Source organism: Atta colombica, unplaced genomic scaffold, assembly GCF_001594045.1.
Source record: "Atta colombica isolate Treedump-2 unplaced genomic scaffold, Acol1.0 scaffold219, whole genome shotgun sequence".
NCBI classification, from domain to species: domain Eukaryota; kingdom Metazoa; phylum Arthropoda; class Insecta; order Hymenoptera; family Formicidae; genus Atta; species Atta colombica.
The window spans coordinates 298,232-312,625 of NW_017259315.1; the positions used below are offsets into that span (position 1 = coordinate 298,232).

At 29.6% G+C, this 14,394-nt stretch overlaps 1 protein-coding gene across 1 annotated transcript in view; it reads right to left on the reverse strand.

The window, feature by feature from the left end:
- Positions 1-14,394, reverse strand: part of LOC108687827 — a 123,240-nt gene that overhangs the window by 54,796 nt on the left and 54,050 nt on the right. The window contains exon 4 of the mRNA XM_018193813.1: positions 5,633-5,766. Within this exon, the coding sequence (XP_018049302.1) occupies positions 5,633-5,766 (134 nt within the window). The remainder of the gene's footprint in view (positions 1-5,632; positions 5,767-14,394) is intronic.

Below are 14,394 nucleotides of genomic sequence, written 5' to 3' on the forward strand. Positions count from 1 at the left end.
TTGTAGAACGGGCGGTAAATTCCTATCGATACTTTTCTCATCTCTTCGAAATCGTAAACTTAAATTATTCGCCAAGTAATACGTACCATGTGTTACTGCGATATAAAATCAAAAATAGGAATAAAATAGACAAGAGGAAACTTATCAGAATCGCCGGCTTTGCGTATATATTTTCTTTAAGAAAACATTTACATGGAATCTACAGAAGGAAGAGATAAAAAACGCAATGAAGAATTTTCATTAGTTTTTTACTTTTTTTTACCGGAAAAATAAAACATTGTTGTAATAATTCGTAAATACATGTATCGCGTATACGCACTCGTACTTCTATCGTCTAATAATTATATTGAACAAAATAATCTAACATAATCTGATAGCATAATAAAATCATAGATGTATAAGAATAGACTGCGCATTCTTGAAGTTGTCAATATTAATTGAGAAAGAGTGAGATAACTTAAAGCACTCGCTCTCTTTTTCTGTTTAAAGTATCGAATCGAAAAGATATGCTGATAGAGTTCCAGAAAGATGCTGATATTCAATTCTTTCTAACTGAGCACAGAAGCTAAGATCAAGGAATACATCACAGTCTACATCTCTTACATCTATGAATAAAACAGCAAGTACTTTGAAAGATCGATTTTGCTGGAGTATCTAAAAATGTAAGTTAAATTAAGCTACAAATCTGAAAATAATTTTAATTAATAATAAAACCTAAGTTAATATATTAAACGAATTATAGTTAGTTACTAAATATAGTGTAGTTAGTTACTAAATAATATTTATTAATCACAAATTATAATTTTTCGACAATAAGTTTCAACAGTATGTTTCGACTATACTTAATCGTCATCAGAAATACATAAATACCCAAATATCTAATTATATTAATATATTATGAGGATCATTTCATATTCGAGTATGGCTGGAATTATATATATATGACTGGAATTTATTCATTTATTCATACTCACTGCCCTTTCTCGCTATTAACGGATGAATTGGTTCGGAATCATGACTCTTCACTACATTGTTTATTTTTATCAAGTTTGATTACATGTAATATGATTGCGATATATCGTCTTTTGTAACACGAAAGTGAGATGATTCTTAGAAACCTGTTATTATTTATTATAACTTATTTTAACTTATTATAACGAATGTGAGATGATCGTCATAATATAATTAGATATTTTGATATTTCTGCGGCTGATGAGGACTAAATATAGTCAAAACCGTTGAAATTTATCGGAAAAAATTATAATTTGTGATTAATAAATATTATTTAATACGCCTAACTATCTTGTTTAATGTATTGACCCGAGTCATTTTGCTATTTATTAATTTGTTGTAAGTTATACGAGCGAAAAGAATTGATATTATTTATATTGTAATATTAAAAATAATTTTGTTAGACCATTAGAATAATTATGTTAATAGAAAATTGAAGTATAATGAACAATATTGCAAAAGGTTTTGACATTTTAATCGTTTGAGTGTCTGACATACAATAATTATTTTGATAGTCTAATAAAATTATTATTAAATTTATATCTATAAGCTAAATTTTTACTTCAGCAAAATTGTTCTCTGTCTTTCCATGTATTGTTTGTAAAATTCATTGATAGTTTGGTATTTATCGATAAAAATATTATTGTTAACTTTTACTTAATAATTGTCAATAATTTAATTTGTAATTTATAAATTTATAAATTTATAAATTTATTTTATAAATTGAAATGGAATTTTAACAGTTTTAAAAAATGTTATATAATATTGTATTATAAAAAAATTACACTACTTTGACGTTAATTGTAAGGCAAAATATCTATCATTTAAAATTTTAATTAAATTATCTGTTGGGTTTTAATTCCATTCATTTAAAAAAAATTACTCAAACGAAGTAAGATTTTATATTAAAACACGGATATTTTAAAAGGAAAGGAAAGGTCTAATACTGAATAAGGAAACATAGAGTTTTAGGTGGGTGATTGCAAGATAATTTAATCAGTTTTAATTTGCTATGTTACAATCTTGGAACTTAGTCCCGCGAGGGTTAATCGACCTGCATACAAAACGCGAGCGATGCTGCGAGCAATTTGCCGTTTTTCTCAGCGCGCAGTTCGTTCTAATTTACAGAAACGCTCGCGACAATCAAAGTGCCGAGAGTGCTCCGAGCAAAGGAGAGAAATGTACTTTGCTCGCCGCTTTGTTGACGGTTCAACGGAGATTTGCTTTGGATCCGAGGACGGCGATCAATTTGGCGCGAAATTACGCTTTTCTAAGGAACACATTTTGCACATTGCACGACAATCTTTTACATTTCGCCGAGCCCGTTCAGCAAACTGTCCATCGGTTTCTTTTTTCTTTCACCGATTGTTCCGCGAAATATTATTACGCTTCGCGTTGTTCTCGTAACATTTTCTTCTCGGTATTAATATTTTTCAGTTGCGAACATAATGAAGCAGGAAATTGCATGCATTGACTATTCCATCACGATATATACGTAGCAATAAAGCAAAAAAGCTTTAAAATTGCTCTGGAAATTTAGAACATAAAATTTAGAGCATAAAAAAAATTAAGCTGCGAATAAAATTCTCTTGTTTGTTTAATATTTCACATTGACTTTAGTGTTAAAGAATTTTCTTTATTTACAATAGAATGCACTCGTATTGAAACATTTGATCTTGAAGATAAAAAAAATGCGAAGAGAATGTGGCAATCGAATTTTCGCTAAGGTAAAATTGATTCTAAAATGATCAAAGGATGCTACACATTTTGGCTCACTAATCTCGTTATCTGACGCATACTTTAATGAATGACTACTATACAGGCCACTCGCAATATTCGTTTAGCATATTATCTCGTAGCTTGCTCGCGCTTGTGGAGAATTTAAATTAAGAATTAAATTTAATCATAATGCGCGAACATAAAGTTATCATGGCATTATGAAAAATTTGTTAGAACTCTGTTATAATCATTAAACGCGCATGTATGCTGCGTTTTAAATAAATTTAAATTTATTTTCGATGTACGTCAATTTTAATCTACTTCATGAACAAATCAACAACGAAGTTTGAGTTTGGAAAAATTACAAAAAAAAAATCATTTTCTAATATTGCATATCTATATATCTATAATATCTATAATAATACATATGAAAAAATTATATTACATATATATATATATATATATTACATACAAATGCATTTTTTCAAATGTATTATGCAATATTAGAAAATTATTTTTTATATAAATGTACCTATATCATATTAAAACTACGAACAATTTTATTAGAACAAAGTTTTTACAAGATATTTTTTTTGCACTAACAATTAATGTGCTTCTAGTAAACTAGAAAACTAGTAGTTAGAAGATATAATTTATAGAATTATACTTTTTTTAGCTAGTTTTCTAATTTACTAAGAGGCTAATATATTGAGAGAGAAAAAAATGTCATTATCATAATTTAATTTTAATTTAGTCATTTTCAGTGCCAAATATATTTCTTTTTTTATAAAACTATAAATAAGATAATACTTAACGAGTAATATTAAAGCAAGTATAATTATGAATATAGTGCTTCTGATCATAATTATTTTATCATATAATTATAATTACATTATCAAATACTCTTCTCTTAGTGCACGCTAGTTGCTAATAAAACGGCATTGTGTAAATCATTACATAATGTAAAATAAATTTCAGCCGAATAAAAATTTCAGTTTGTAAAAATTAAAGATAAATTCGAATTTATCAAAATAAAGAAAGACTCTTAAATTGTATCTTTTTTAATATTTGATAACGATGCGAATTTTGCGAATAAACATCAGTGAAACTTCCCGTAGATTTTTCCGGATCGTCATTTCAAAAACGGGACTAGACAAAATCCTTTGAGATCTTGCATTTGTCGCACAAAACGACAAATACGCTAATCGTGTGCGAGGCATAGGCTTTAAAGCTTCAACTTTGTTGTCACGGCGGTGACAGAAAACGAGATTTTCTCTCGACAACGCTTTCGTTGCTATGTCAGTGTCTCCGTGCGCGGACACTATCGCTTTACGCGAAATCAGATTCCTCCACGAAAGCAGCTTACCGACGAGATCGAGGAGTGTATACGCGTGTACCTATCCAATCAATTCTATCATGTGTATATATAGAGTGTTTCGACTTTACAGGTAGAGACAGATTTGTCGGCGAAATTGAAGTTGATCTTTTCTTGAAAAATGTAAGACGAAGTTTAACTACGATATTATACGAGAGAGTTCTGTAATACTTAATGTGTAAAGCTTAAATCTTCCGATGGAATGTGTTACAAGTATGTACATGCATATTTGAATCCTTTTAATTTAATTTGAAGTTTGATCTAGATATAATCAAAGTTAAAAGATACAATTTTTTCATATAGAATACAAATATGAAATTTAAAACAGGATTTTCATAAAACAACTATTTCTAAATGTTCTTTTTAATTCCAAATCTGTATCTTTTATATTTGTCTTTTTTTCACTTAAATTACAAAATTATTGTTCTAACTTCAACATTAGTAATATCAATTAAAACAATTTGATTTTGTTTTCAAGAAAAAAGGTCTTGCTGAGTTACATTTTCTATATATTGCTGTAAAAACTTTTATCCTTCCCATTTGATTTCTTATTTAGTTTTTATATGGAAAGGATGATTTTCCTGAAGCATTTGAAAATTTAGCCAGATATAGATCCAAAAATAACGTTATTGGATTATCAAATTAATTATAGAATTAATTATAGAAATATAATATTGTCCATCAAGTATGCAAAAAGATATTTTGATATTTTATGTAAACCAGTTTAAGCGTCCTATATAATTATTTTCATGGTTTAACAGAATTATTTTTAGATAAACAATAAAATAGGACTGCTTATATGAATAGGTAAACTAAGTAAGAGAAACATCAAAGAACGTTGAAATACATCTATATTTTAAATAAATCCATTGGACTTGTAACACATGATATAATCTAATTTAATTCTAATTTAATTTAATTTGGAGGAATATTATTATTTCAGATTGTGTTGCAAATGCGGAAGTAATCGACGAATAGTCATATATCGTAAATTTATTTAAAATGCATACATAGATGTTATGTATTCTTGCAAACGCTTAACTTTCACACTTCTTTTACTTACAATTAGTTGATGTGTTGATATAAGCTGATCTATTCTATTCTTAATATTGTCTGAAAATAATTACGTGATCTAAATTGCTTTAGAATGTCAAAATTTTGAAATATTGTTTATCATGCTTGAAATTTCTACGTAATTATTTTGATAATCCAACAAAGTTATTTTCGGATCTAGCTAAATTTTTAGATCCTTTAAAAAATTGTTCAATTCATGTATGCCATGTATTTATTGATTTCATCTTTAAGCAAGTGTAACAAAGCAAAGCGGAAATAACTCCATTCACTTTCAGCACTTTCGGCACGCAAAGATAAACTAGTACAGCTTCGTCTATATAAACTCTCGATCTAAAGACCACACGAAATACATTTCCCGTAGTCAGGCGAACACATACACGCCGTTCAATGCAATACATCGATACGACAGACAGGGAAGTTGACTAGTACAGGGAATGTGGAAAGGTACTTTACCGGTTCGCCGTTGATAGTCCAACGTAGATTGGCCTTAGGCACGGATGGCCAGGCAGTGCAGTTGGCAGTCACGTTTTCGCCGACGGCATAGTGCAAGGACAGGCCTGTGATTTCTGGTCCTCTCTCCGGAGGTGCTGTGAACGTAAATTTTCCGTGTGTGAGACGTGGCGAAAGTTTTCCCATAAACCAGTTACTTTCCTCCGGTTAGACTCTATAAACTTTCGACTATTACCTAGAGTTCTTCGCATCTGTACGTTCGTCCGTCTGTTCGTTTGTTCGTTCAATCCTTGTCGTGAAGATAGGTAGGATTAAAGATCTTCAATTAAGAGATTGGCCACTGTTCATATTCAGGACAGTGTTTAAGAATACAATGAGACAGATAATTGTAGATAAGATACGCTGTTAGATATTAAAGAGACAATTTACGTTGCTATAGTACTGCAAATTTATAGTGCATGTAACGTAACTATAGATTTTTTGAAACTGATTTTTTTTTTTAATACAGTTGAAATGAGATATCTATTTCATTCTCTTTTATACATTTATTTTATTCTATCTTGAACATCGTCCTGAATATGAACCAAAAAATTGTCTCTGGTCGATGACTAATCTTTTATATGAGTATCTCTAGATATAGAACAAGAAAAACAAGAAAATCAGAAAGAACTTTCTCGCTTCGAGATGCAAATTTAGTATGTGAGATGAATTTTTCGAGCAATATTTTTTATACAAGGCATTTCGTAAGCGAAAAATAAGGACGACATATATATATATATATATATACACACACACATATATTGTGTATAATTTATAAATGATTGGAACAGCCCTCGCAAATAATGAATTTAACCTTTGAGCGATGGGCTGCGAGTTGCTAACGGTGAGATGGATGAGAACTTTCTCTTATATTTAAGCAAAATAGAATTCTGACAAAATAAATCAAATTCAGATAGGTAATTCTGTGAGTCTGTACATATCGATGATGAATAGTGAATGATGGAGCGTTGAATTTTACTTTGACACGAGTCCAATTATATGTATGAACGATTTCTAGAGGTGTGCATTCCACTTATATTTTTTCTGGCGCTTTTTCCTCAGTCGATTCGAATTCTCGTTTACTTTGTTGGAACGATCCCAACGACACCCGGAATAAGTTTCGCGACCGCACCCGTTCAGCACGAAGGGAATTAATTTTCAATTAAATCGGACGCGTGATTTTTCCTGATCGTAATTAAACGAGAAGGCGCATCAGCCCATGAAATATCGACTCGTGTTAAATGTAACGCGAATAGCGCAATGAACAGTCGTAATTTTGGAAAAGATTATGGAGGCGGAAAAATAGAGGATAATAATTGATGCGAGCTTTATTCCGTATTCGCTTACATGACAAATGAAATTAGAATGTGCAATGGTAGAGCCGATTGAAATGGTTACGTTTGTGACCGCTGAAGCGAAAAATTACTAAATTTTACTCGCGTTTGACATGGAGTACCGCGTGTGTTTACAACGGGACAATAGCCAAGAGCCATAATTCTCCGGGCAATTAATCACTCGGTGGACTAATAATTAAATCCAACGTGGTAACTGTTATGCTTTCAAAATACCATCGCGTAATTTATACATAAGTGTTTAATAGTTTATCAACTGAATAATAGCAAATTCAGTATGGATTTATGTGCTTGAAATAATATTTTTAATAGAAAAATTATTTACTTATTATATGAAACTTATTTTATTGTTTAAAATGTAAGAGAAATAGGGATTCCATTCTCTTTCGTGGTTTATATAGAAAATCCTATAAAATTATTTTTATGAAATTAAATTCTCTATAATGATTTTTTAGACGTTTTTTACGGAAAAAGTACACCGTTGTGTTAAATTTGACACATGTTATGTGTCTCAAATCTTCTAAATTTATATATACTAATTTAAATTTATATACTAATTTAACATAAGATGAATATGTTAAAAGGTAACATAAATACTATTTTAAAAAATAAACACAAAAAGGTAATACTGATACAATTTGTAAACAAACTGTGGAAGCATTCTTTTCAGTAAAATTTACAATTATGATATGTTAAATTAACATATTGGTTTAGGGAAAAAGTCTTTTTATAAGTTAGTCTCTTTTATAAAGAAATCTTCTCTCACATATCTTAAAAATGATCAAAATTTAAATTTAAAAAAAAGTTTTAAAGATCGAAATCTCTACTTTTGAATGGTTACTATATTTTTTGAATGTATATGAGTTTTGTAATTTTTGGATAGAAAATTACGAGTTGAAGAAATGAAAAATTTTCTTTTCGCTTTGTAGGTCTGTAGCATGCCAAAAAAATTTTCGACTATTTATCGTGAAAGTTGAAGTTTTTCCTACAAAATCGTTTTTTAAAAATGTTCCTACTATTTTTTGTTCTTGAGTTACTCGGAATAAGTAAGAAGGAACACTTTGATTTTATTGCTCTGTTAAAAATTATCGCATTGCAATTACAGATTCTTAAAACTGAAATGTTGCTCTATCAAGTAGTGTAATTGCCATTTTTTAAAAAAAGAATATATGGGTTACTAAAAAAGTGTTTTTATCAATTTATAAAGGAACTTTTTTCCTAGCCCAATATCTTATTCATTTATTTTTTAGAATTTATATTTTAAAGCTATTTATTTATTTATTTATAAATTGTGTTATTTTGACACTAAGAAATGTTGAATATCAATTTAACACAAATTATTTATATGATATAATCATATAAATGTTATGTTAAATTGATACTGGAATATGTTAGAAAATTCAATACACACTGTTAACAAGAATGTGAGTAGTCCGTTTTTAACACAACTATATAATATTTTTTACTGTGTAGGACGCTCGAGTTGCTAAAATGTCAAAATTTTTTGCAGCGTGGTTCATCATCCTTAAGTTTTTTACATAATTATTTTAATGAGTCAATAAAATTATTTTCAGGTCTGTATCTAGTTTTAGCAAAATTTTTTCCGTGATTTACTCTCAAGAATTCTCACTCTTACTAACAACGACTTGCTTGCGTGAGATAATTTTAAGTCTTCGTTTTTTCAGACCATCGCACATGCGTCGATTCACAATCAATTATCGTATATTGTGGACTAATGTCGATTGGGTGCGTGCTGGCGCGCTCGATGCCTCTAATAACGTTAATTGGTACGTTGGATTATGAGAGACATTCGCGTTCGAGCGGGCGCGATCGAATGCTCAATTAAACATCCGCCCTGTTGTCCGAGTGCACGCGTTGCACCAGCACGTCGCGCTACAACTCCGCTTCGGATTTGGTCCATTAATGTTTTCCGTTCTCTCCTCTTTCACCCCGAAATATCCGGGGCGCAATTAAAATCCAGAATTTCGGGGTGCGTCATGCGCGGGATCTCCTCCGGCCAACGCGGCGCTGCTGTCGATTTCACATCAAAACGCGAATAAACGAAAGGCTGAAAAGGGCGTAAAAGAGCGTCAGTCGAGAGCATCGCAGGATATACAGGGTAGTATACAGGGGAAATTTTCGTCGATCGCGGAAAAGCGCGTTGGAAAATGGTGTCAGATCGCAAGCATATGCTGTCAAAAGTTCCGCTATCATAATTTCGGCACGCATTAAGCTCGTAATGGAACCAATTATTTTACCGAGATTGTCGGTTTCTTCTGTAGAATTTTACTCACTGACGATGCTTAAAAATAGCCAACTCGAATCCTGTTAAGGTAGAAATATAGACTCGGAAGAAATGGTTGTTATAGTTATATCGCTTATATTTTGATAGAATTGTTATAGAAACATATTAAGTCATACAAGAAAGATTTAGTGTAAATGAGTAATTGATACTTGATACAATACAATTAATGAAATAAGGTACAATTATTGAAATAAAGTAATTTTTCAGTTACTCTTTTTGAACTCTTTGGAGTTGACGGTATCTATTAGAAATAAATCTATCTATTAGAATTAAATCTTTTTGTCAAAAACAATTTGATTTTCTTTATATTATATCTGCAATAAATTATTTTTATTAAAATATATTTAATATTGATTAGTAATCTTTAATATTTTATATTTTTTAGTAAAACACGAATACAACACGAATACAAACAACATTTGTTCAACATGAAAGACATGGTTTTGCTGAAGCATGTAAAAATAAGACTAGATACAGATCTGAAAATAATTATGTTGGTCCATCTAAATAATTATATTGGATGATCAAGCTGACTGATTGCAAGAATGTCAACATTTTTTTGTACACGGAGAAAATTTTATTTTAAGATTTAATATAATTTTAAATTATACTTTATTATGGCTTGTATTTTCGCAAAAAAATGAACCATCACAACATGATTCCGACATAATTTATATTATGGTAATACTAATTTTTATCACATAAATAAAGTAATTTTTGTTAAAAGCCAGTGCTTAAGCCATATTCATGAAAACGGTTAATTTTTATCATAATACGCAAACAAAATTTGCTAGGTATATATTTTTTACTTATCTTTACAATATTAACTTTTATTCAACAAGTTTTGATTTTGTAATAAAAAATTTTTACTATGAAAAAGTGTAAAAATTACATTGTATTATTGTTTTTAAAAAAATCGCTACAGCATTTCAACTTATAATTATCATGACAGTTCGCAGCTACTATCACATTATAGTAATTTTAAATATAAAATTTTCTCCGTGTAGCATTATCATGAATCTTGAGTGATTCCAAAATAATTATTATAAAGATCCATAATTCAGGATTGCCACAGATCTGGAAAATCGGGAAAAGTCAGAGAAATTGAAATTGGTCATGAAAAACCGGAAAAAGTAAGGAAAATATAAAAGAGACTAGAATTTTTAACTTTGTTCTCACAATTCTCTTAAACTGCTCTTATTTCAAATAATTTTTATAATTTTTTAAATATTATATCTGATGCTTATAGTCAAGTACGTTCAAAATTCGTGTACTTTAAAAAAAATTTTTTTTTAAACAATTAAAATTTATATTTTATTCAGTCATTTTATTTGATCGCTATTTTTATATATAATATCAATATAAGCTTTCTTCAATCGTTGATTTTTTAAATATTAAAATTTTTACATATTTTATTTTGGTCATGGAAATTTCCCATTTTTATCTGAAAAACCTGGAGTTAGAGAATTTTAAAATTCATTTTCTGTGGCAACTCTGATAATTATTTTCATTTTAGATACACCTTTAATTAGTATTCATTCTTTTTTATACAGTTATGCTATATGGCATTTTCAAATTAAGTTAGTGCATTTCAATTAACTAAAATTAAATGGAGCTTACAAGTTAGTAAAAATTTTAGCGTTAATAAAGATTTTAACATTAGCTCCGGATTTTAGAAGATTTAATATTTTTCTTCGGAAACATAATTTGTAGATGTAAATTTCAACAAGAATTATTAATTGATTCCAAAAATGAGTTGATAATAAACTGCAGTATAATGTGAAAATCCCTAAAATAAAGATAAAAGGAGCAATAAAATAAAACTAATTAATTATAAATTTATTTATTTAATAACAAGATTACTTTATTGTAATACACGGCTGACGAAAAAGCTTACGCTTTCAGTTTAATAAAAATTAATTTGAAATTTGTTTTAAAATGTGTAATTCGTTTGATATAATTTTCTTTCGATTTAGTTCAACGCCCTCGCTGATTTCATGTTTGCGGCGAGTTTTTTGAAGTTTCGAACGTCGCGACAGTAGCCATGTCGTCATCGATTTTCACGATGAATCGGAAATAGCGCGCGTATTCGAGATCGCAAAGCGAGGAAAAGAAATTTGTCAGGATTGCGGAAAGTTGGATAACCTGACGCTCTGCCAGGATTCGAGTATTTGCCATGCTAGCATTCGGCCGCGCGGAAAGTATTCCGCTGCAATAACTCCGCCGACAGTGATTTAAGCGCGTAATTACAGAGGGTTATTGCAGTCACGGCACGGCGCTTTATACTTTCTTCTTTATTTTTTTTGCAGAATTTAATATGCATAACAGCGAATATATAATATTATATATACACATATATATTATATACATATATCTATATACGGGATGTACGTAAAGTTCCTTAAATATAATAAATATAATATAATTTTGAAAAATAAGCATTTCTGAAAAAAAAATGTTTATATAAAAGTTATAGACTTTCGCAGTCTATAGTGATATTTATCTGAATTTCGGATGACTTTGAAAAGCTCGATCAAAAGTCAACATAAAAATTTTAAACAGAAATTCCTCAATAAATAGGGAATAAAGCCTTTAAAGGTCAAGCAGGATTTAAGTGCTAAAATAATTCTGTGAATTTATACACTACATATGAAGTCCTTTAAATTGCGCGTTGAAATGACTTCTCGGTCTTAAAACGCAAACTCAACTGAACTACTAGTAGTAATATTACAAATTAAGTTAATTGACAATTTAATAATTTGATGCTCGTAGGCATCTCCGATAATTTTATTACGAAAAATATTATCTCATATACCTTGTATAAATATTATCCCATATATACTAGTTATTGTGAAGAATCTAATATCTAAGGTCTCGGTGACTTAAAACTTAAGTTTTAAAATCTTATTTTAGATGTCGCTTAAAGTACCTATCGCTTGAAGATTTTCCGATTGGATTTATACGGTACTGTACTTTCAAGCTTCATAAAAAGTATTGATAAGAAACATATTTTATTATAGTGTTTTGAAAATAAGAATTTAAGATTATTACCAGTTGATTTTAACCAGGCTTTTCAATATCACCCAAATTTTAAATAAATATTACTATCTAATAGTAGATTTTTTAAATTCTACTTTTAAACATGAAACATTTTTTCAGAAATGCTTATTTTTCAAGATATTAAAGAGTTTGGGATTTTTGTACACTCTGCACACACACACACACACACACCCACACACACACACACACACACACACACACACACACACACACACACACACACACACACACACACACACATTTCTCCTTAAAAATGACACAACTGAAAAAATTAAGTTTCCGAGAAAAGAGGAAAAATTATTTTTCAACTTGACAGAATATTAATTTGAGTGTAACTATTAACAAATTGTGTATAAATGGATAAGAGAAACAAAAAATAGTCTTAATTTTTTTTACATAAACAACTTAAGTCGCGCGATTTATTTTAGTACCTTCTTATAATTTTGTTTTATCTTATAACAAATTATGAATTATAATGTGAAGTGGTAGAATGACGGATTTAACGGAAATCTATAAATAGCGAGAAAGCAAGAATTTTTGGACGTATTGCGATGAAACGAAAAATTTTATTTTCCGCCAAAAAATCCGTTTTTTACGTCATATGCTCACTTCCATAGTAATCGTGGCATTACATCATTCCGAACATTTTCTGGTGTAATAATTTCTGCGAGAGTTAGGTTCCTAATTGAGAGGGTTGTCGGGAGAAGATAGCCTGCTTTCATATTCCGCGGTAACTTCACGTACAAAATGAAATTGCTTTTTGAAGGTACAGCAATTTATACGGATTGCGAGCTTCACGGCATCTCTATAAGGCATGAAATGAATATTAAACTGCGGGCGATTTAATCCAATTAATTCGTCGGCGTAGACCGCTGTCCGCATAAATCCGTGTGAACGCGGACGAAAATATTGGGAGATACTATCGACGAAGATAATCTATTCGGTGTTGATTTGCACATAAATTTGAAAGTAAAACGATATAATGTCGGGACTAGGTAATAGTGCCGAGATTTTTAAGACTGAATAATATTTCTTTTCTAGCTGTGTGTTTTGGCATCGAAAAATATCACTATAGTATTTCATATAAGAACTGTAAGTATTCTATTGGGTTGTCCGGAAAGTTCGTGCCGACGAAAATTTAAATTTTAGTATACATTTATTAAATTAAAATTTTTTGCGTTTCAATTTTCCTTCAACATCAGCACGAACTTTCCGAACAACCCAATATATAGAAAAGATATGTAAACTTATATGAATCGCGAATAAGAATTATATGATTTTTAATAGGACTGTATATATTTTAATTATAAATTGTTTAATTATAAATTTTACATATGCTGTTCATGTAATTTTTTACATATTTCCTTTACAGTATAGAATAATATAGTGTATACGATAATATTTCCGTCTTCCGCATTCTTATATCTGGCTTATGAACATAGAGACGAGAGGCAAGTCCTGAATAAAAAAAAGTATATTGCAATATTTCGTAATTATTTCGACAGCACGTATTGTTCCGAAAAGCGAGATGGCGCGCGATACGTGACGCGCAACTAATTGCAATTGAATTAGATTTGCGTAGCAGCGCGTCCCCAATACAATATAACTCACTGACATACATTGATTTAATTAGCAATTAAAACTTTACGAGGGCACCGAGCGAAAGGATTGTGCGTATGGATATATGTTTCTCATGTTTTCGATTTCCTAGATGTTACGCAACACTTATTCCGCTGATTATCTCGATTCGCGATCATGACATTGATATAATACTGTGAATTTAATAATACTAATTGTAAAGTACATATCTTCGCAATACGAGTATAAATAGTTTTGATATATTTTTGAATACGTTGTTATATAGTTTTGAAATTACATTATTTAATAATCAATATTATTGTAAATCAACATTTTAAAATTTAAAATTATAACTTAGTTTCTATATAGCAAGTTTTTTTATATTAAACTTATTTAATAAATCTCTAATAATTATTTTTATTAATATATAA